The sequence below is a fragment of the Cervus elaphus genome, chromosome 13 (genome assembly GCF_910594005.1).
Source record: "Cervus elaphus chromosome 13, mCerEla1.1, whole genome shotgun sequence".
In the NCBI taxonomy this organism is placed as follows: Eukaryota; Metazoa; Chordata; class Mammalia; order Artiodactyla; family Cervidae; genus Cervus; species Cervus elaphus.
Window position 1 is genome coordinate 20816986 of NC_057827.1, and position 24900 is coordinate 20841885.

General features: G+C 41.4%; 1 protein-coding gene and 1 non-coding gene across 4 annotated transcripts in view; one reads left to right on the forward strand and one right to left on the reverse strand.

Annotated features, from left to right (window-relative positions):
- Nucleotides 1-24900, forward strand: part of AGBL1 (AGBL carboxypeptidase 1) — a 909156-nt gene that overhangs the window by 183194 nt on the left and 701062 nt on the right. For all 3 annotated transcript variants that reach the window (XM_043922371.1, XM_043922372.1, XM_043922374.1), the window contains 5 exons: nucleotides 1990-2073; nucleotides 2312-2398; nucleotides 4471-4619; nucleotides 6933-7020; nucleotides 18661-18805. In XM_043922371.1, the coding sequence (XP_043778306.1) occupies nucleotides 1990-2073; nucleotides 2312-2398; nucleotides 4471-4619; nucleotides 6933-7020; nucleotides 18661-18805 (553 nt within the window). The remainder of the gene's footprint in view (nucleotides 1-1989; nucleotides 2074-2311; nucleotides 2399-4470; nucleotides 4620-6932; nucleotides 7021-18660; nucleotides 18806-24900) is intronic.
- On the reverse strand, nucleotides 126-197 carry TRNAC-ACA. Its single transcript has one exon. It is a non-coding gene; the product is annotated as a tRNA-Cys (tRNA).

Below are 24900 nucleotides of genomic sequence, written 5' to 3' on the forward strand. Positions count from 1 at the left end.
CACTCAGTAGCGTCCGACTCTTTGTGACCCCATGGACTATAGCCCACCAGGCTCCTCTGTCCATGGGATTCTCCAGGCAAGAGTACTGGAGTGGGTTGCCATTTCGGGAAGATCTCTAGGAGATCTTCCCAACCCAGGGATTGAACCTGGGTCTCCTGCGTTGTACGCAGGCGCTTTACCGTCTGAGCCACCAGGGAAGTCAAGTATAGAGTGGTAGGCCTTAAAGTGAAACGTGAAAGTGTTGGTTATTTAGTTGTGTCCGACTCTTTGTGACCCCAAGGACTATAATCCACCAGGCTCCTCTCTCCACGGGGTTCTCCAGGCAATAATACGGGAGTTGGTTGCCGTGCCCTCCTCCAGGTAGTAGGCGTGTGTCTGCAAAATGAGTTTCTTAGATGATTCAAATGCAACTGCTTAGCTCCTGTCCATTGCAAATCCTACAAAAGGAAAAGATTATCTAGTTCCACCAAACACTGGGATCATTCCTTAAGGGAAGTTTCTCAGGAAAACAAACAGACAAACAAACTAGTGTGGATTATTTGGGATCACTTTTCTCATTCACTGCAAATTGGAGTCTGATCTCTTGAGGCGAGGAGTTAGTAGACCTTCATGCGACAGTCCCAACCTTACAGAACCTGACTTGGCTTGGGGAATAGTTTGGCTGCATCACTGAGGATTGTAAGGAAAAAATGCATCTTCCAGGGAAGAAACTTTGGGTGATGGATTATTCCCAGCATGCATGGAAGGGAGCTTTGCCTTGGGAATGGCCTAGTGAGATTAAAAAGAAAATTACTAAAGCCAAGGGGGAAAAAACCTATCTTCATGGAAAAAAAATGAGCATAAAAAAAAATTATGCATTAAGTCTATGCAGTAAAGTGTGCATAGCAGTAAGTTTTATTAACTTATATTCAAGTTCATCAGCAAATTGATGGTGGACCCCAAGAAAAAAGTGCTCCTACTTGGTCTTTTGGCTGACATCTCTGACCTCTGACATTTCTGACCTCATGTCTCTGACCTTATCTTAATGCTCTATTTTCTGAGAGACTCACCTCAGGGGCTGACTCACCAACACACCCCCTTGGACAGGATATTTTCCCCTGAATTTAAGCCTCGTGTTGACCTATCCTTCCTCTTCTTCTACCCCTCCCTACCACAGAGACATGGAATGGAAATTTAGGGGGGGAATCTGTTTTTTTTTTTTTTTTTTAGGGAGGGAATCTGAAAGATCCTCAGGTATCCTTCCTCTCTCATACTTCAATCTCCCAGATATTGCTGTTTCTTGGGCTTCTCAGGTGGCACAGTGGTAAAGAATCCATCTGCCAATATAGGAGACACAGGAGACGTGGGTTTGATCCCTGGGTCAGGAAGATCCCCTGGAGGAGGAAATGGCAACCTACTCCAGTATTTTTGCCTGGAGACTTCTGTGGATGGAGGAGCCTGGCGGGCTGCAGTCCATGGGGCTGCAAAGAGTCAGATTTGACTAAGCACACTTTGCTGTTTCTTAGACAAAAAATGTTTCTTAGGCATAATCTTTTGGAGCAAACAGAACCGAGGAGTATAAATAACACAAAAGTTTAAGGTCTTACTGGCACCTCCCAGACCTTGAGGAGGCTAACAGTCAGCAACCCTGATGTCTCCTGTCTTAGTGCAAAGGACCCTCTTATTCCCACAGCCAGAAGCTCTCAGAGTCCTTCAGCCCGAATGCTCTTGACAAAACTCTCCTTCAAGTAGACAGTTCTCCTAAAACTACAATCTGGCATCACGGCTTCGTACATTCCTCCTGCTCAGTGCAGTTTTGTTGTTTGATAATGAAGAAAAGGAAGGAGGCATACTTTTTTTTTTGTACTCATTCAGCTCAAGGTTGGGGTATTATTGCATTTTTCTTTCATAATTCACTGATGACTCCCAAAGTACTTTCCACATGACATAGGATGAATGGGGTAAGGAGTGAGGGCCAACCCTTAAAATGTTTCCAATTTTCCTTTCCAGGATCAAGATACTTGAGGATGTCCAGAGACTCATCCAGCCAAGTGATATTATAAATAAGGTTGTCTTCAGTTTAGATGAGCCTTGGTAGGTGGTCCTGAACATCAGTGGAGTGAGGGTGAGGGGTGGTGGGCATATTGAGTAACCTTTTAACAGCATGTGAATAAGAATAATTTAAGTTAGTAATCCATTCCTTCTCCTAAAAACAACATGGTGAAAATTCGTGTTAAAGATCTGTAAGATAAAACTTATCTCTAAGAAATGTCAAACTGTGTCTAAGAATAGCAGTCACTCCTATAATAACAGGTTCTTTAATTCATTTCAGGCCTTTGCAAGATACTGCTTCTGACTGCTTGCAGTTCTTCTCTGCGTTTGAGTCAGGAAATCTTCGCAAAGCCATCCAAGTGCGTCAGTAAGTAAGGAAAGCTACATGGGTAGGTCCTGGCAGATCAAGCCAGCATTTTGTGACTATCTGTCCCGTCCTCTGTTTTCAGGGACCTCACATCGATAGTTTGAAATCTGTTATGGTGGGACCATTTACAATATGCAGACTGGCCAGCATGTGAAGTTTCTTATTTTCCTAAGAGTTGATTGTTAAATGTTTACCAGCACACCACCGGGGAACTCATTAGCTGATGTCAAGAAAGTGGAGACTTTGACTTCCCAGGTGGTCTGGTGATTAGGATCTGCCTGCCAATGCAGGGACTGTGGGTTTGATCCCTGGTCTGGGAAGATCCCACATGCAACTCAAAGATCATGTAATGATAGTGTCTATACAGAAATTTCCCCAAATGTAACAAATACCTTTATGGCTTTTCTTTTTTAATTCCAGAACTCTATCAAAGACCACATACTTTGCATACACATTAATCTAGAACTATTCACTTCATCATCTTTTTTGGCCTTTCATGACACTGACACTGATGTTTTTAAAAATTCAGAGTGGATTATTGTAGAACGACCCACAACCAGAATCTGTTTCCTGCTTCATGATTAGATTCTAGAGAAACATTTATTTTGGCAACAATTTTACATTGGTGATGATTTTACATTGCCTTTTCCTGATGTCATAAAATGGCAAGGACACAATGTTATTTTGTTTTACTGTTGGTGATACTGACTTTGATTACTTGCTGAACAAGACTGGATGCTTGAAAGAAAAAAAAAATCTGATTCAAGTCCTCCCCCTATAGTGACTTTATCTTAGAATAAAGTTCAGTTTTATGAAAAAGAGTGTGTCAAGAGGCTGGGATAAGACTTTTTTGAAAACAAAGTATCCTGATGATAATATTAAGTCAAAACTGCATTACCAATTTTGTAGCTAAAGCTCAAAAAACAATTTTCTGAAGACATGGTGCCAGAGTGGAGACACATAAGGAGTTCCTGGTGTGCAGGAACTGTTCTATATATTGATCCAGTGAACGTCAGACAGGTGTGTCCAGATGAATTTGTTTAAACTCACTGAGTTGTACATTTAAGATTTGCATACTTTAGTGCATGCAAACTAAATCAATTAAAAAGTAGGGGTGGAGGACAAACAGATAAATCCTTCCTTGCTAGTGTAATTCATGTTTGTTGCCCTGATGGGGATTTACATATGCTATTCTACTTAATCTTTACAAACAGTACTGCAAGTTTAGACACTATTTCTAATTTTCATATGAGGAGACTGATTCTCAAAATTCATGTCTAGCATCAGATAGTAATGGCATATCCAACCAGATGTGACCACATTTTTCTCTGGAATATAGCACACTTACATTTTTCGACCTGGATAGGCACTTCATTGTTATTGTCATCATTCAGTTGCTAAGTCATGTCTGGGTTTTTATGACCCCATGGACTGCAGCACGCTAGGCTCCTCAGTCCTCCACTATCTCCCAGAGTTTGCTCAAATTCATGTCTGTAGGGTTGGTGATGCTATCTAACCATCCCATCCTCTGCCACCCTCTTCTCCTTTTGCCTTTAGTCTTTCCCAGCATCAGGGTCTTTTCCAGTGGGTCAACTCTTTGCATCAGGTAGTCAAAGTATTAGAGCTTCAGCTTCAGCATCAGTCCTTCCAATGAACATTCATGGTTGACTTCCTTTAGGATTGACTTGTTTGATTCCTTGCAGTCCAAGGGACTCTCAAGAGTCTTCTCCATCACCACAATTCAAAAGCATCAATTCTTTGGCACTCAGCCTTCTTTATGGTCCAAGTCTCATATCTGTATATGACTACTTGAAGCTTCCTTACTGTTTGATAAAAAGATGTGTGCTAATTGTATAACTGACTCTTTTAATACCAGGATACTGCTTCCCTCTTCTTAAATTTCTAGAGCCTGTGTCCAAAATTGTGAGACAAGGATGATAACTATAGCTTACCAGCCAACTGAGATGCTGAGTCTTAGATCTGTCATCCAGAACCTGAGCTGTGTGGACTTCTCATTGTTGGAAGTTCTCTTGAAGGCTTTTAACCCACTGGTTTTGCTTCTGCCTTTGCAGGTTTGAGTATGACTTATTGGTCAATGCTGATGTGAATAGCACGCAGCACCAGCAGTGGTTCTACTTCAAGGTGAGCGGTATGAGGGCCGCTGTCCCCTACCGCTTCAACATCATCAACTGTGAGAAGCCCAACAGCCAGTTCAATTACGGTATGTGCACTCAGGGAAGAGAGACTTTCACAATAACACCAAAAATGATGTCACTTTTGAGTGTTGGAGTTATTATCAGAAGCTCTGCTTGGGTTGCATAGGGTTTGAAGTTGGGATGGTACGTTTCGGTTAACATATATGGCAAGACAGCTGCCAACCTAGAGCAAATTCCTACTGTGGGAGGGGAGTGGGAAACTCTCCCAACTAAAGGAAGTCCCCTGCATATGAACCTTCAAGTTGCAAACTTTCCAAGATGCGAGCATTCATTTGCACATCCAATCACTTTAGTTAGTTCACGTGTGTGGTGTATACTGTCACCCCCAAGCGTCCTCTATAAATAGTTGTTCTTTTGTGTACTGTCCAGTAATGTATAGAGTACAGTAGTACAGTATCTTTATCTCAAGCCCATGATGTGTGGAAGCAAGCGTAAAACAGTGGTGATGTAGCTGGTACATTACAACCCAGAAATCACTGGACCTTTTTTTTCAAGAGAGTAGATAGAGCTGAATCTAGCAAGGAATCAGAACCTATGCCATCAATATCAGGCATGAGTGCCATTGCAGCTTGCCCTCCATCTCCTATTGCTGATGACTCTTCCGTTATACCATCTCCCACCTCCTCTCCCTCTTCCATCAGTAACTCTTCTTGCCTGTTCACTCAATGCCAGCCCCTGCATGCCAGTTGTTGTACTGTACTCCTGTATTTTTCAAGGTACTGTTCTATGAGATTAAAATCTAAAAAAAAAAATAGATTTGTGTTTGCTATGTGTAATTTCTGTGCAAAGTGTCATAAACCTATTACAGTACCATACTATATAACTTATGATAGTAGTTGGGTACAGAGGCTAACTTATTGGACTTATGAACAAATTGGACTTAGGAATGCTCTCTTGGAACGGAACTCATTTATATGTAGGGGACTTACTGTATACCTCACGTAACTTTTCACAACTACCTGCTTCCTTGACTCATCTTGAATTTTTGAAGTCAGTGAGCCCTCTCACTTATTCCATCTCTCCATCTCGTGAATCCCCCAGGAGTACACGCATTGCTCTGTTTGTGACAGACAGGCAAAGAGCACAATTCAACAGGACAATGCTCATTTACACTCTCAGAGAACAGTGGAGAATGTTTAAATCCTCCCTAACACCTGTGGCAGTTTTAGAGGCGACATTCAAGGGACAAAGAGTGATTAGGAGCCCATATGTATCTTGAATGTTTCTGGAAACTGGAAGTTCTGTATGTTACTGTTGGCTCATGTACTAATGCACTGAGTGGCTTTGAGTAAAGAAAAAATTTTCCCACATCTCCAGGCTCAAGCATAGGACATTGTGTCTGTTTTGCAGTGATGAAATAGACTTTTGCTGGTATAGAAAGAGAAAAGGGAATCCTTGACTCTTGAATTCACTTGCTGTAGCTGTTCTAACAAATTGTCTCATATTTTGTGGTTTTAAAGAAGACAAATGTATTCTTTTACAGTTTCGAAGTCCACAAGTCCCAAATCAGTTTCCCTGGGCTTAAGTCAAGGTGTTGGAAGGCTTCCTCTGGATAGTCTAGCAGATTATTTATTTTTGTTTTCCAGCTTTTAGAGCTGTATTCCTCACATTCCTTGGCTCATGGCCCCTTCCTCCATCTTCAGCATTAGAGCATCTTCAAATCTCTCTGCTTCAGTCACATTGCTTCTCCTCTAAACTCAAACCTTTCCCAGCCTCTCTCTTTGAAAGACATGTGTGATTGAATTTAGGGACAATCAGGATCTCCTCATCTCAAGATACTTAATTTAATCATATCCACAAAGTCTCTTTTGTCATAGAAGGTTAACACACAGCTTCCAAGGATTAAGACCTAGGTATCTTTTTTATTTTTCAGATATTCCTAATTTTATTTTATTTATTTATTTATTTTTGGCCACACAGTGTGGCATGAGAGATCTTAGTTCCTGAAAGTGTTAGTCACTCAATCATGTCCGACTCTTTGCAAACCCATGTGGTTAGCCTGTCAGGCTCCTCTGTCAATGGAATTCTCCAGGCAAGAATACTGGAGTAGGTTGCCATTCCCTTTTCCAGGGGATCTTTCTGACTCAGGGATAGAACCCTGGTCTCATGCATTGCAAGCATATTCTTTATTGTCTGAGCCATGAGGGAAGCCCAGGATCAAGCTTGTACCCCCTGCACTGGAAGTTCAGGGTCTTAACTACTGAACTGCCAGGGAAGGCCCAAGATCTGGGTGTGTTCGAGGGCTGTTATTCAGCCTAACACAACTCTCCTTTCCTTTTTTCCCCCTCATGGATTAATTCTGCCTTTATTTTTTGTAGGGATGCAGCTGACTCTGTATTCCGTGAAGGACGCTCTTCTTGGCAGGCCCACCTGGGTACGGACAGGCTACGACATCTGTTATTACAAGTAAGTTAGACTGTTAGCTTTCCTTGCTCTTTCATTCTCTCTCAACTTCCTACTTCTCCATTAAAAAAAAAGTCTTTAAAAATATTTATTTGCTATTTATTTATTTCTCTGTGACAGGTCTTAGTTGTGGCATACAGGATCTAGTTCCCTGACCAGGGATTGAACCTGGGCTCCCTATGTTGGGAGCACTGGACCACCAGGGAAGTCCTTCCTGCTTCTCCATTTTAATCTTATAAACCGGATCAATCTGTGCTTTTCTGGTTTACTCATCACCCTCTCAATGACAATTGCTATGTCTTTCAGAAGCATAAGCATGTTAAATGACACCCACAGTAGACCACAAGAAATATCTTTTGGTTTTGTGAAAAGTCATCTATTCTTATTTAAACACATCAAAACCTTTAAATCTTATTGTTGGATACAGACTCAACCTATGACTAGTGCCTCAGCCTTCAGTTTCCTTCCTATTGCCATTTGTCTCAGTGAACAAAAATGTCTCAGATATTCTGGCTTATTCTTATCCATCCTGTGCTTCAGTTTTCCAAAGTAGGTAAGCGCAAATATGTGACAAGTACACTTAAGTAACTATTCCTCCACAGCAAAATAGCATTTTGGAAAAAAGTAAAAGTATTTCAGAATTCATCTTCAACTCTTGATCAGTAGCCAGATTCATCAATTTATCCTCTAAAGTTGTAATGAAATTTGAATTATCCATGTGTTTTGATAAAACAAATGCATTCTAGGCCCATGAATTGCTTATTTGTACAGTTTCCTTTGATAGAAAATAAAATAGAAATTCATAAGACAAAAAAAAAAAGAGAGAGAGAGATGGGAATTGTGGACAGGTAGAAGCGATGTAATTAATTATTAGCTCATTGCTAGTTTCTTGTAAAAATTGATAGGCTACTACCTATTTCCTGGGATAAAGTAAGTTGTATCTCTTTCTGAGATGGCAAGGAGCCTTAGAGAATATTATCAGGCATTGGAGAGTTTAGGATTATTGCAAATATCAAAAAGAAAGAGTGTGAAAATTGCTTATTCCTCTTGGTTTTTGAGACTGTGAGAACAGGAACATTGACAGAGAGGAAGGTCTAGAGCCTTATTGTTCTGCCAGGCATTAGGGCAAACATCACCACAAAGCAAGGACAGTCTATAAAGCACAGAGCTGGGCTAACAATTTATATTAATAAATAATTTTAAAAAGTCGACAGCCTTTGGTTTTGCAGGTATTAGAATATGGACCTGGGTAGGCTAGTATTTTCCTTATATTCTTCAGAACAATAGCAAAATCATACACTTTTGTTTATTTTCCATAGCAGTTACCCACCTAGCTACAGACTCTTAGGATATTTTTATGGTCTACGGAGACTGAGACTAAAATCATCTTACAGTGATAGGAGCCATAGTTGGAATGGAAAATAATGAAAGATAAATTTGGATGTAGGTGTATCAAGAATAACTTCTTGGACTTCCCTGGTGGTCCAGTGGTTAAGGGTCCACCTGCCAATGCAAAGAACATGGGTTCAGTCCCTTGCAAGAAGCTCCCACATGCTACGGGGCAGCTGAGCCTGTGTGCCATAACTACCGAAGCCTACGTGCCCTAGAGCCTGTACTCTCCCACAAGAAACGCCACCGCAATGAGAAGCCTGCACATTGTAACTAGAGAGTAGCCCTTGCTTGCCACAACTAGAGAAAATCCAGGCAGCAATGAAGACCCAGCACAGGGGGCTTAAAAATAAAAGGCCAATAAAATACATAAATACATGAAAAGTTTTAGAAAAGAATAATTTTTAAGTGTCCTTAAATAGTAATCTTAAATAAGCATGAAAGACCCAGCTTGCAGCAGGCATGGATCTGTAGCTTAGTGGGAGACTGGACAAACATTAACTTTCAGCATCCTTTGGGAAGTAGGGGTGGAGAGGGAATAACTCCCCCTAGAGGCTGCTTCCTTGGGATGGGGGATAAAGCATCAGCTTAAGGGGATTGATTGCCCAGAAGAGAAGGAAGAAATCAGACATCCCAAAGCAGAGCTTTGGCCTAAAGGATGCCTGTGTTAATGTTAATAGCTTTTAGATTCATTAACAAGACAATTGTTATGTGATTAAAGAGCAACAGAGGGGTAACATGAAAACCATGCGTGTATAATGTAATTCATTTTCCATCTTCCAACCATGAATCTGAGCAGATGAATGGATAAGATTGCTACACAGTCATGTAGCTTGTTTCACAATGATTGGACACATTGTGTTAACATATTTCCAATAACGTGATCTAACAACAGGATAGATATGTGTATCTCTATATAACCACAAATCAGGGTAATTTTCCGTATGGTAAAATGCCTTAGATTAGAAAATGTATTTGTTTCCCTCTTTTACTTATCACAATCTTTTTAAAAAAATATGTGGTATTTTATTGCAATTAATTGCATCCTCTTTCTATTAGAGTGAAGCATTGACTTTTAATTTTTTTTTACTGGAGTGTAATTGCTTTTCAATGTTGTGTTAGTTTCTACTGTACCAAGAAATGAATCAGCTATACGTATATATATATATCTATATATCTCCTCCCTCTGGAGACTCCCACCCTCCTTCCACCCTCCCCACCCCACCCCTGCAGGTCATCACAGAGCGCTGAGCTGAGCTCCCTGAGTTACGCAGCAGCTTCCCACTGGCTGTCTGTTTTACACGTGGGAGTGCGTATGTGTCAGACTTAATCTCGCCATTTGTCTCACCCTCCTCTTGCCCTCCTGTGTCCCTCTGTCTGTTCTCTAATTCCTGCCCCACAAACAGGCTTATCTGTACTATCTTTCTACATTCCATGGAAAAGTGAAAGTGAAGTCGTTTAGTCGTGTCCGACTCTTTGTGACCCCATGGACTGTAACCTATCAGGGTTCTCTGTCCATGGGATTTTCCAGGCAAGAATGCTGGAGTGGGTTGCCATTTCCTTCTCCAGGGGATCTTCCTGACCCAGGGATCGAACCCGGGTCTCCTGCATTGCAGGCAGATGCTTTACCATCTGAGCCATCATATGCATTAATATATGATGTTAATTTTTCACTCTGCTCTAGCAGATTATTTTTTCCTTCATCCCTGCTTTTATTCTGTCTAATATATTTATTTGGGAGAACTTTGCCTCCTTATTTCTTTGTCTCCGATGTGTCATCAGGAGCTCAGAAGTCCTTTGACTGTTTACATTCTTAGATTTAGTACCACGTTCTAAAGGATCGGCTGGGTGCTTACTGTGGAAAGAACCATGAGCCATGGTACCTGAGTATATCTATGGGAGGGTGAAAGGAAAAAAGAGAGCACTCAGAAAGAATGGGATATTCGTTTCCGCTAAAAAGGGATAGCAATAATGATCAATTAAGGAAATGGGCTGACTGCTTTTTAGGTCTGAGCATTATCACTTAAAAAGTGATCTCCAAAGTATTTTGATAACATATACTAATCCATGGATTTAAAAAAATTTTTATTTATTTATTTATGGCTGTGCCGAGTCTTTGCTGCTGAGCACGGGCTTTCTCTAGCTGAGGTGGCCGGGAGCTGCTCTCTTGTTACGGTGCACAGGCTTCTCATTGCAGTGGCTTCTCTCTCTCTCTCTTTTTTTTTTTGCTTTGGATTTATTTTTTTTTAAATTTTTTTTTCATTTATTTTTATTAGTTGGAGGCTAATTACTTTACAATATTGTAGTGGTTTTTGCCATACATTGACATGAATCAGCCATGGATTTACATGTGTTCCCCATCCCGATCCCCCCTCCCACTCCCTCCCCATCCCATCCCTCTGGGTCATCCCAGTGCACCAGCCCACATTTGAATCAGTTCTAATGAGATGGATGAAACTGGAGCCCATTATACAGAGTGAAGTAAGCCAGAGAGATAAAGACCAATACAGTATACTAACGCATATATATGGAATTTAAAAAGATGGTAACGATAACCCTATATACAAAACAGAAAAAGAGACAGAGATGTACAGAACAGACTTTGGGACTCTGGGAAAAGGCAAGGGTGGGATGTTCTGAGAGAATAGCATTGAAACAAGTATACTATCAAGGGTGAAACAGATCTCCAGCCCAGGTTGGATGCATGAGACAAGTGCTCAGGGCTGGTGCACTGGAAAGACCCAGAGGGATGGGATGGGGAGGGAGGCGGGAAACTAGATCTGAAAGAGACACGTGCACCCCAGTGTTCATCGCAGCACTGTTTATAATTGCCAGGACATGGAAGCAACCTAGATGCCCATCAGCAGACGAATGGATAAGGAAGCTAGGGTACATATGCACAATGGAATATTACTCAGCCATTAAAAAGTGGCTTCTCTCATTGCAGAGCACGGGCTCTAGGCATGCAGGCTCCGTAGCTGTGGCACAGGGGCTTAGTTGCTCGATGGCATATGGGATCCTCCCAGATTAGGGATTGAACCTGTGTCCCCTGCACTGGCAGGTGGGTTCTTAACCACTCAACTGGCAGAGAAGCCCCAATCCATGGACTTCTATAATTTGTTCAAAATTTTAAAAATTCAATTATGTAAGTCTTGCTGTACTAATATATTATGTACCCTTAGAAAACATGCAAAAAGTTTAGAATTTTAAATCATGGGGAAAAGATGAGAAAAATAATTTAAAATTTAAATCTTTAAATTTTAAATGTAAAATTATTATATTTTTATACAATTGATAACTCGGGGCATCCTGTACCCTTAAAGTTGACCATGAAAAATATAGTTGTAAAGTGTCTGGTGGATAATTTTGAAAAATTGTGGCTAACTCCTCAGATCTAATTAGTGAATTTTTGCGCAAATAAGAATTCTTGAGAAAGAGCTAATGTTAAGGGTAGGAGGTAGATCATGTCAGTTCTTCCATTCTCTTTGTCATTCATGCTTAAAATGTAATATTATTATCAATTTCTGAATTCCAAGCCGAATTTAGAAAAAATGAATTGTCTGTATTGTAGGGTTTAATTTAGATAATATAATCTGTAAATCCACTTGAGAAGTCTTCTGCAAATTTAAATACCTTGCCAGAAGCTAGCATCAAAAGAAGGAGAGAGATGGTGAACTATTCCATCCCTCCCTCAGGAAGCCTCATATGTAGCAATCCTTACTTACCTATCTGATATATGAAAACCATTGATATGCAATGTAATATATTTTTCGTATTCTAGCCCTGGAAAACAACAGAGAAGAGTGGGTAAGACCATTAACGCTATTGTTGCAGGAAGGGGCACCCCTTCCAGGACCCGAGAGTGGGTTCTTGTCTAACACTGGGAAGTGAGTTGTCCAAGGAGACACTGACAAAGTTGGAGAGTTTATTGCTAAGGTGGGGCCCACGTGGAGACCAGGGCAAGGGAACCTGGGAGGACTGCTCTGACACGTGGTTCGCCATCGCAGGTTTTACGGGGATGGGACTAGTTTCCGGGTTGTCTCTGGCCAATCATTCTGACTTGGGTTCCTTCCTGGTGGTATGCGCATTGCTTGACCAACATGGAGTCCAGCGAGAAGGATTCTGGGAGGTTGACTGGACGTGCGGTGTCTCCTTTTGACCTTTCCTCAATTCTTCTGGTTGATGATGGCTTGTTAGTTCCATTATTCCATCCCAGGACCTCCTATTGTAAAATAACTCATGCCAGTGGTTGCTGGGTGCCTAGTCAGGGTGGGTGGTTTCAGTCAGTGTTTTTCCTAACTCTGAAATCTAGCTTGTTTCACAATTATTCATCACAGTAGGTTGATTTGCACAGCAAGCGGGCAGCAGCTTCAATCCTTACATTAACCCTTAGGCAACTTTATTTCTTTCTTCTAAGACCATGATACATTTAAAGAGGAATTCTCACATCTTCTCCCCATGTTCAGTTGATTTGATCTTCTTGCCCCTTCCCTGGAGTACCTCCATCCCACCCCCTCGCCCACCCACCTTACAGACTGCTAAGCTGGAAAACCAAAAGGGATCCTCGGAGGGAAGAAAGAAATGGGCAGGCTTGTTTTTCCACGCCTCTCATAAAAGTAAGCCAGGGCAGTTTTAGTTTCTGCTTTACTTACTTCCCAGAGGTCTGCTTCTCCCTCGAACATACACAGCTGCACACCTTTTTGAATCCTCTCTCAGCTCTGGTCTAAAGTAATTTTTTTTCTTTTTGCTGAAGGGCAGAGGGAGAGGAACTGCCCACTCAGAGTGGCCATGTAATACACCATGGCTGATCTCTTCTGACATTTATCTCTGCTCGTGAGAGGGGATGGAACAGCTCACTCATGAAGATGGATGTCATACAAGAGCTCTGCCGTCGCGCATCCTTGCTGGGGATCTCAGGAGACAGATTTGGTGCTCTCCAGAATATTAGAAATGCCGCAGACACAGGGCAGCCTGGTGACTTGGCAGCTCTGCCTCGTTAGATCCTGTTAACTGAAATGATACACCCATGTTAAACAGAGCCATCGTCATTATGAGATTATCTAATTCCTTCTCTGTCTTGGCATTTGCTTCTTTCATGCACACACAGAGGGAAAAAAAAAAAAGGCTTCCCCAAAATAAAACAAAAAATATGACTTCCCGGCCTGTTTTAAAGTACAAATGGAAATAGATGGAGTTCATAACTATGCATTTGTGTACTTTGCTCTTTGCTTCATTGAAGGCTTTATGATTATAAAAGTGCAGATCCTTCCAAAGATAAATTGTTCAGGGAATGGAAAAGCAGAGGGGAGCCTTTTAACTCTGGAATGACTGATCTCTCCATATTATCCTTGACCTAAGATGACATATCCAGGGGGCTTCCCAGATGATAGCTCAGTTGGTAAAGAAACCTCCTGCAATGCAGGAGACCTCAGTTTGATTCCTGGGTCGGGAAGATCCGCTGGAGAAGGGATAGGCTACCCACTTCATTATTCTTGGTCTTCCCTGGTGGCTCAGCTGGTAAAGAATCCGCCTGCAGTTCAGGAGACCTGGGTTCAATCCCTGGGTTGGGAAGATCCCCTGGGGAAGGGAAAGGGAACCCACTCCAGTATTCTGGCCTGGAGAATTCCATGGACTGTATAGTCTATGGGATTGCAAAGAGTTGGACATGACTGAGTGACTTTCACTTTCCCTTTCCCAGATGACACTAGTGGTAAAGAACTCGCCTGCCAGTGTGGGAGACATAAGAGATGCAGGTTTGATCCCTGGGTCGGGAAGATCCCCTAGAAGAGAGCATGGCAACTCACTCCAATATTCTTGCCTGAAGAATCCCTTGGACAGAGGAGCCTGGCAGGCTACAGTCCAGAGGGTTGCACAGAGTTGGGCAGGACTGAAGCAACTTAGCATGCATACACAATGTATCTGCTGCTGCTGCTGCTAAGTTGCGTCAGTCGTGTCTGACTCTGTGCGACCCCATAGACGGCAGCCCACCAGGCTCCCCCATCCCTGGTCTGTCTAATTTGAGAGCACAGTTGAGTTTCCCCAGGCTTCTTTTCCCACTAGAAGAACAGATCAAGGAGAGAAAGTTCTTGGAATCTAAGTTCTACCACCCGTTAATGATGTGATCTTGGGTCAAATTATTCCAGCCTCTCTCAACTTGAGATTCCTCATCAGTAAAAGGGGATATTAATGGCATCCACTTGATAGATCTGTGCTGAAGATGAAACGAAATAAGATAAAGCCCGTGGAACTCTTAAAACAGTGTCTGGTGCATACTAGATGTTCCATCAGTGTTAGCAATGATTAATAATTAATAGAAGCGTCTTAGTGGCATCAAATACTGATGACATAAAGAATGATAGTGAATGAATACGTTTCACTAGCTCTCCTCTGAATTGTTTTGCATTCAGTTATTTTAGAGGCAGCCCCAATTTATGAAAACCAAAACGTCAAATTCTTGCTGTATTAAACCAAAACACTTCTTGTCTTTTTTCCCATTCTTCTGAGACAGCTGATAGAATGAAAAGAAAAGACCTTGGTTTTGGAGTTAGCCCACACCTGGGGTTGAGTCCTGTTCACTGTGTTTGTTGTATGCCTGCATGCTTGCTCAGTCCCTTCAGTTGTGTCCGACTCTGTTACCCTATGGACTGTAGCCCACCAGGCTCCTCTGTCCATGGGATTCTCCAGGCAAGAATACCGAAGTGGGTTGCCATGCCCTCTTCCAGGGGATCTTTTGACCCAGGGATCGAACCTACATCTCCTTCATCAGGCAGTTTCTTTGCCACTGAACCATCTGGTTAGCTCTGATTATACAGTAGAAGACTAAAAAGAAACAAGACTCCTGTGAGATGAGGCCACCCCCACTCACCCTGGGGGCATCTTATTAATCTTGAAGAGAGATGCAGGCTCTGGTTCTACTCCATGTAGGTGAAAAACTTAGGGATGACAAGGCGCTGGTTTGGGTTCAGTTGTGTCTGACTCTTGCAGCCCCATGGACTGTAGCCCGCCAGGCTCCTTTGTCCATGGGATTCTCCAGGCAAGAATACTGGAGTACTTTGCCATTTCTTTCTCCAGGGGATCTTCCCAATCCAGGAATCAAACCTGGGTTTCCTGCCTTGCAGACAGAGGATTTACTGACTGAGCTATGAGGGAAGCCCAAGGCACTAGTTGTGTGTTTTTACCTGCCTTTGAAAGAGACCAGGACCCTGTGGTCCTTGTCCCCCCTGTTCTCAGCCTGCTTTTTGTCTGTAGAAAAACTTTAGGCAAAGAACAGATGTAATTAGAGAAGTGAGATCATGTAGAAACTAAGGAAAACAGACAAAGGAGACCAAATAATAACGATAAGGCAGTCCTTAAGCACAGTCAGCGACACTTAGCTCCTTCTCAAGGGCTGTAGATAATATTCTGGGCCATATCCTGTGAGTTGTCACATAGATACTGAAATGCCCACCGGGTGAAATAAGTTAGCTACATGATGAGCAGACTGTAGCCATGACGTAAGCTGCCACAATTCCAAGAACCGGCCTCAGAGGCGTGGAAACAAACTGATCCTGGAACTGAGGATTAACTGTACCTAAAACAATCAGGATGATGCTGGTCAGACCACTGATGACCAGTTTCAAGATGACTGTCAGTTGTGTTTGTGTGTTGTATCTGCACGAAGCCCCCTCCCTCTGTCTATGAAAGCCCTCGCCCCTTGATTGTCAGGAGTGAGGGGGCATTGGCCTTTGGACTGGAGTCCACCCTTCCCCCAGTTGCTAGCTTCTAAACATCTAAATAAAGCAAACTTTTTTTCTACCTGGCCTCTTTAATGGCTTTTGAATGGTAAGTAGCTAGACCCCTCTTTTGGTAACACCTTTACCTTCGTGAGTATGTATGTGTGGTGTGTGTGTGTGCTTTCACACTCATGCATGTAAAACTCTCTTCCACATTTTGATTGGTTGTCAAAATGTTGACCATTTGACCAAAACGATGACTGGCTCATTTCACTTCGAAGAGACGTATAATTGCTAGTGTAAACTGAATGAGTGTTTGCCGTAGAGCCTTTATGAGTGAAAGCAGAATGAATAAAAGGTAGAGCATATGTGGTTTGCATGCTTTCTGAGTTACCATCTGCTTCTTTACATACTTGCTAATAATCAGAACCTTAGCTCTGGAGAAACTATAGAACTTTAGAGAAATCTGGAGAGAGTAGACCCAATTAGGTATCAAGGACCAGAGAGTACCATGGATGAAGATGCCTTTTTGAAGTTTCTAATCCTGTAGTCACAAAGGCTATGGCTCCTATTAATAGGAAGCTGAGAAGCTGGGCGGGATCATCATTTGACACTTACATCATTGGGAATTTCTTTCTTTCACTAGAATGATCAGGGGCCCAGAATGCCTTGTTGGCAGAAGCTGAGACAAGAGAAATGTAGGTTATAGTCCATGGAACTGTGAATTCCTCTTTCTCCCATTCTTAGTTTTATGAATCCAGTAAGTCTCCTATATATGAGCCTTCAAGTTCACATCTCAAAGATGTGAACGTGCATCACTGAATCGCTTTTTCAAGGAGAAGATAGAATTGAATCCAGCCAGGAACCAGAAGCTGTGCCATTCCTGTGAGTGATGGCATATTAGGTGTGAGTGAAATCGCAGCTTGCCCTCCGTCTCCTGTTGCTGACGACCCTTCAGCTCTACCATCTCCCACCTCTTCTCCCTTCTCCATCAGGAACTCTTCTTGCCTGTTCACTTGATGCCAGCCCCTGCATGCCAACTATTGTACTGTACTACTGTACTGCGTTATAAGATGAAAAATGTTTTCTTTATTTTTTGTGTTTTTTATGTATTATTTGTGTGAAAAGAATTATAGACCTTTTACAGTATAGTCCTATGTAACTGATTGTGTTAGCTGGATACCTAGATCAGCTTTGTTGGAGTTAAGAACAAATTGGACTTACGAACACACTCTCGGAACAGAACTCGTCTGTATGTAGAGGACTTCTTGTGTTGAAAAACCACCAAACCTCTAGAAACAAGAGAGTAGGTTTTCTATTTCTTCCTTTCTTGATTGCTTGATTCTTTTGGCTTTGGCGGGAGGTGTCATGAAAGTGGTAAAAAAGGCAGAAGAGAATAGTCTGTATCTTTTATACTTGCAAGAACACACAGAATAATTATCTGCTATTTCTTCCCTCTCCCCACCCTTCCCCCCAGTGAAACCCCAAAGCACAATGGACAAGAAAGCCAACGTTGTTAATGTTCAAAGGTGGAATTACATCTTTCTGTGTCTGGGTGTATTTTGCATTATAATGCAGCCTTGATGATAGCATTTCTCAGGAAAGCCTGCCAGGCTGTCTCAGCATCAAGAGGCAAAAGGGGAGTGTAACTGGCAGCGTGTGGGGAAAATATTGCTGGGAATGTACTTCTGGGTACAATTTACTTTGATACCGTTCTCTGAAGTATCAAAATTGGGTCTTCATCTTTGACAAAGGAAAGCATACATTCTCAAGCTGAACCATATCGAGGATAACAAATGTATGCCTTTGGGAAGAAAGTATTGTTGTGGAAAGAACAGAGGCTTTGCAGGCAGATCTGGGTCCAAGGCACTTACTGGCTTTTTGATCTTCGTTGTTGTTCAGCCCCTAAGTCATGTCCGACTCTTTGCGAACCTGTGAACAGCAGCACATCAGGCCTTCCTGTGCTTCACTATCTCCCTGAGTTTGCTCAGACCCGTGTCCATTGAGTCAGTGATACTATTGAAACCATCTCATCCTCTTCCACCCCCTTCTTTTGCCTTCAATCTTTCCCAGCCTCGGAGTCTTTTCTAATGAGCTGGCTTTTTGCATCAGGTGGTCAAAGGGTTGGAGCTTCAGCTTCAGCGTCAATACTTCCAGTGGATATTCAGGGTTGATTTCCTTTGGGAAATTGGGAATAGGATTGACTGGTTTGATCTCCTTGCTGTCCAAGGGACTCTCAAGAGTCTTCCCTAGCACCACAATTTGAAAAGAAAGCATCAGTTCTTGGCGCTCAGCCTTCATTATGGTCCCACTCTCACATCTGTACATGACTACTGGAAAAACCATAGCTTTGACTATATGGACCTTTGTCGGCAAAGTTAGGTCTCTGCTTTTTGATATAGTGTCTAGGTTTGTCATAGCTTTTCTTCTAAGAAGTGAGTGTCTTTTAATTTCATGGCTTCAGTGATTTTGGGTCTATGGCATCTAAATGACAATTCTTCCCACCTTTCACTCATTCTCCTCTCTCTCCCTTCTCTTCTAGAAATCATTATCGCCAGAGAACAGCCATAACAGGGGCAGCTTCTGGGAAGTGCTATTACACGCTCACCTTTACCATCAGCTTCCCGCATGCTGAAGATACCTGCTATCTGGCTTACCACTATCCCTACACCTACAGTGCCCTCATGGTAAGTTCCTCTGTCAGCCCTTCCCAGGTTGGAATGAAGGGGCTCTTTGAGGCTTTCCTGGAAACCTTCAGGAAACCCTGATATCCTGGTGGGGAACTTCAGGCATCCAAGGGAGCCAGGGTTTGTTGGTTCTGACTCGGGGGCTTTCTATCTGTCCAGTGTCCTTCCTTGGACAGAGCGCAGGGCTGAGGTCATGACCAGTGACATTTAATGGCCCCAGTGGCATATCGTGTTCTTCATTTGCAGGTTGAGTGTGGGATGCGAGCGGCAAGGGGCACTTTTTAGGGGCTTTATCTTTAAAAAGCCCTTAATATACATTGTTGCAGGAGGACAAATGGCTGAAGATTAAAATTCATTTTACCAAGGCCAAAACCAAAGCAAAGAACATCTTTGCTTCCAGAATGAACTTCTGGAAGCAAAGAAAAAGTTTGAAAATTTTCTCAGCTAAACAAATTCGATCATGGGTGTTGTACATCCTCATGTGATTTTTTTCATCTTGTCATGTTTTGAGGCAGCAAAACTGATATTCTACTTTTGTTTCATGCTTACAAGAAGTAAAAAGTTCACAAATATAACTTTAAAAAGTACTACCAGTCTAAATAAAATTAACTAAAATTTCATTGCAATTCTGAAAGGTTATTTCCTTTTATTTTAGAAATGCAAGTATATTAGGTAAATATAGGAAGGTTGGAACCATGATTTAATAAATATCTATTAGTTTACCCTAAAAAAAATAAAAAGAAAACCCTCAAGTTAAACAAGGAGAATGAGATTGGAGTGAGATTATTAAGCTGAAATAGGCTAACACCGTGCAGGTAAGCTGAGATGCCAGTTTAAAGGACATGGATTCATTGAGAGGAGTGAAGCAGAAAGTGAGGGGCTGAAGCTTGGAAAAATGCCCTGAGGTCACCTTGCAGCCACTTTACGATTTCTAGTGATTTCCTCGGCCATGGACTAGAAGGATCCAGGGTGGACAATAAAGGTAGAAGAATAAAACATTGAATCACTGCAAATAAAGGTCACGATCTTTTTACAAGAGGAGTGTAGTGTCAACCAGTCCAGACTTGAAGTTATCATTCAGATATCTTATCAGGCCTTGCTTAACATGCTTAAACCATGCAGTTTCTTGCCATTTGAAAAAGTTGGCAAACCATCCCTCTCCCAAAGCTATTTCATGGATATCCTGTGGATTCATGAGCTAAAGTATCTAATAAAGTACTTCCATCCTCTGTGTTAATGCAAAATGTTATTAGCATATTTATAATAATATGTGTATATGCAAATATATATCACTTAGCCTGAAGGATAAGCATTTTCATTGCAAGCCTGTGATAAGGATTTGGAAAAGATGATAACTGAGAACACCTTTTCCCTCCAAAGAAATATTCAAGTGTAAATGCAATGTGTTTTCTCCATTGAGAAGGCATACCTTAAACCACTCAGCTAACTGCTTCATAAAAGTACATCTGCCCTTCTCTCCATATGCTGGCTTGCCTAAAGAGAGATTTTTTTACTGTTTCCCAGATTGTAAAAGATACACAACTAGTATTATTTGTGGATTGCACTTAGAGATCTCAAGAACTTAATCCAAGAAATGTGCATCACCAGCTTTGCTGTAACAAGTCTTGTTTGTTTTAAAACATGCTTGTTGCCTTGAGGGCCTCAGAACGGGCAAGATTCATGATCTCCTTCAACAGCTGTTCTTACTGTCTCTTCTTTGAAACCCTGCATGTTGAAAAGTCTACTGGTGAAGAGGGTTCCTTTTTATTTATTTATTTATTTATTTATTTTTAATTTTTTCATTTATTTTTATTAGTTGGAGGCTAATTACTTCACAACATTGCAGTGGGTTTTGTCATACATTGACATGAATCAGCCATGGAGAGGGTTCCTTTTTAAAGACAGGTTTGATTTTTCTGTCGGAGTAATGGTCCATGGGTCCAGGTCACTGTTCTTTTCACTTGTTAGAATATCCTTGTCCTACAGACTTAGAGAATGGACTTGTGAACTCAGGGGGAAGGAGCAGGTGGGATGATTTGAGAGAGTAGTATTGACATATAGACACTACCATGTATAAAATAGGTAGCCAGCGAGAAGCTACTGTATAGCACAGGGAGCTCGGCCTGGTGCTCTGTGATGACCTAAGGGCTGGGATGAAGGAGTGGAGGGAGGCTCAAGAGGGAGGGGATGTATGTGTGTGTGTGTATACATGTGTTCAGTTCAGTTCAGTCGCTCAGTCGTGTCTGACTCTTTGCGACCCCATGAACCGCAGCACGCCAGGCCTCCCTGTCCATCACCAAATCCCGGAGTTCACCCAAACCCATGTCCATTGTGTTGGTGATGCCATCCAACCATCTCATCCTCTGTCATCCCCTTCTCCTCCTGCCCTCAATCTTTCCCAGCATCAGGGTCCTTTCAAATGAGTCAGCTCTTTGCATCAGGTGGCCAAAATATTGGAGTTTCAGCTTCAGCATCAGTCTTTCTAATGAACACTCAGGACTGATCTCCTTCAGGATGGACTGGTTGGATCTCCTTGCAGTCCAAGAGACTCTCAAGAGTCTTCAACACCACAGTTCAAAAACATCAATTCTTCAGCACTCAGTTTTCTTTATAGTCCAACTCTCACATCCATACATGACCACTGGAAAAACCGTAACCTTGACCAGACGGACCTTTGTTGGAAAAGTAATGTCTCTGCTTTTTAATATGCTATCTAGGTTGGTCATAACCTTCCTTCCAAGAAGTAAGCATCTTTTAATTTCATGGCTGCAGTCACCATCTGCAGTGATTTTGGAGCCCAAAAAAATAAAGTCTGTCACTGTTTCCACTGTTTCCCCATCTATTTGCCATGAAGTGATGGGACTGGATGCCATTATCTGAGTTTTCTGAATGTTGAACTTTAAGCCAACTTTTCAGTCTCCTCATATGTGTATGTGTGTGTGTGTATATATATACATATATATATATATATGGAGAGAGAGAGAGAGAGCTGATTGATTCACGCTGTTGTACAACACAAAGTAACACAAAATAGTAAAGCAATTATAGTCCAATTAAGAAAAAAAAAAGATTACCTTTGACCCTGTGGAGAAGCTCAGTGGCAGCTAATATAAAACTTTAGAATTCAAAAGGGTTTGGGAAGTTGTGTAGCTCACATGTATCATTCATAGATGCAAAATCTGAAGCCTCGAAGTCCCACATTTAGCTAGTGGCCAGAGAACTGAGAATTGGCCTTTGAGGTCTATTCCTATCTAATGGAGACTCTGAGAGTCCTTCAGCTGACCTTGGCTGCATCTGGCTTCTTAATTTGAATTTCAGATCTGAATTAGCTTGTATGCACTTAGCAAAGACCCATCAAAGCTTCTTGGAATAAGAATGGGATCATGTTTGGGAAACAGCACTGTTCTCAGCGGAACCACATCCATAGCACTCAGCGTTACAGACAAAAATTGTGGGTTGATGACTTGAACTCAATCATCGGAGTTAGTATAATCACACAACTTGATGACCATGTGCACCTATAAAAGTGAGCTGCCATTGTAGTAGCTGCTGTATGTCATAGCTTTTGTCTCAAGTCTTAAGTTTACAGTCAACAGTTATTAATAGTTTAGGAGCCATTGAGGTCAAGTTGGGGATAATTTCGTATTGATGGGGGACAAAAACTCAAGAAGATCTTGGAAGATGGTCTCATCTTCCATTAACTGATCTCTGTGAGAAGAAGAGAAAGGTCTTGTTCATTGACGCTTATTGGCTTGTTATTTAGCTTATTGACTGAATCTCTTCCCATTAGGGAAGTCTGAGGAGAGTTAATGAGAAAAAGAGACAGGAAAAGGGATAGCTTTTCATTCCTTTTAAATGAGTAGAACAGAGTAAGAAAGACAATTTGTTACTTGAAGTGAAAAACGTATATACTTGATTTTAGGTTTTACGTTTCCAATAATGCATGGACTTTGTCCTCTTCAGGTTTAAGACAGTAATTGACTCTGTGACTTCTTTTAAAAAGCTCTTTCTCCCATCATGGACAGAATGAGTTCATTCTGTAACGCACACTAGTCATTTTTATTTTTGGACATGTCCTAAGGAGAAACAGTTTTCTTTCAACAGATCAGTGATAAATTATATGTGGATGATACCCCAAGAGTGGAATTAGCTGTATTTTACTTGGGGGTTATGCTGAGGGGTGGAAAATATATTTCTATGTGGAATTCACAATTGGTAAATCTCTTGTAATATGGATTATGCTTAACAATTATAGACATTTTTAAAGCAGGGTACATGTATGTTGAATGTTTTTCAACATGAACCTTAAAAATTTTATTATTCTCTTATAATGAGAGAATTAGTATTTATTGGGTTCTTTCAAATTGATGTCTTCCAGATGCTTGTCAGGAATTCTGTTGGATAATCATCCAAATTATAGTATTAAAATAATGCTAAAAGAAAGAAATACAATATTATTGCCATTACAAAGCCAACAAAAGACCTGTTTAATCATCCATCTCAACCTTTCTCAATAATTGCAATGATTGTTAATGTGTTGTTTGCAATACTTGTTGAAGTATTTGGTTCATGTTCTGGATTGCCCGTAGGTAGCCAGGAGTATTGGGATCCCAAGAGAGTTTCTGATGGACGTTTTAGAGAGTAAGAAAGTGGAATCTCACTGAGAACTTATAACAATATGAGTTGGCAAGAGAGAAAAAAAAAAAGTGATCAGAAATAGGATGGATGTGTTGGGAGAGCTGTGGCTTTTAAAGAGTAGAATAGGGTTTTTCACCAGACATATATACTCCCTGTGCTAGTAACCATCAGCAGGGTAACCTGCTGAGGTCAAATGAAGTCTTTTATGGGAATTTTAAGGGAGTAGCCGATGAAGCTTTATCTTTAGAGATAAAATGGAGGATAGTGTAGTAGGAAGTAGAAGGGAAGGGACAGGGAGAGAGGGAGGGAGGGAGAAAGAAAGTGTTGAGAATTGGGATGCCATATTCACAACATCTTATAAAGAGCTCACATTTAAAACATGTCAAATGGGAAGTATTGACTTACATGTGGTAGATCAAAGATGCAGTGAGTGAGTCATAAATCAGTGTTGTCATTTAATCAATCGACAGACACCTATCTTTGTATGGGCCAAAAGAAAGGACAGACATCAGTAAAGGGTCCTGATGTTGAGGAGTTGAACATGAAAGGCTGTTCTGAAGGAACTGAGGTGTGCATGGGCGGTGAAATCATTGACCACAGGAACCCCTGAATTCCAGGGTTTTGAGCACAATGGAAGAGCAAGCTTTGGAGTCAGAGTGGCCAGGATGGGGGTCTGAGCTCTGTCTTCTTGCAGTGTAGTCATGGGCAGGCTATTTAACTTTTCTCAGCCTCAGTTTTCTCACCTGTGAATTGAAACCACTGAAGTGGTTCTTCTATGGGTTATCAAGATTACGTGACTTGATACATGGCAAGTGTTGGCCAAGTATCTACAACTAGTAAACAGTATTAGATAGTGACCTTAGAGCATTCATTCTCTTTTTTTGTGATGATGGGTGATCATTTTCTCCATTGAACTGATTGAAAGAGACCCCTTCCACAATATATAATAAAATTAAAATGATGTTTTGTTAACAAAATCCCAGTAAAGGACCAAAAAGAAACAAATACAGAATCTACTAATAATTTTCTTAGGGTAGTGGATTATAATTATTTTTTATTTACTCTCTTATCCAATCTGGAGTAGGAAATGGCAACCCACTCCAGGATTCTTGCCCGGAAAATTCCATGGACAGAGGAGCCTGGTGGGCTAAGTCCATGGGGTTGCCAAAGACTTGAACACAACTGAGCTCTGCAGAGCAGCAGCTCTTATCCAAACCATCAGCAATATAACTTTATCTATTTTTAACAGAAAAAGGATATTAAAATCACCTTTTCTTTATAATCAGCAAATCTGTGAATACACATCTAGAGACGAATCACTTCCATCAGTCTCAAAGTGAATCTGTTTCACTTAGGGAAAGTAGTATTGGCAGACGGGGGCAGTTTGAGAAAGCTCATTAGAACCTAGTTACAGCATGTTCTGTTGCTTTTTGTTTAACTTAAAGGTGTCTCTTGTT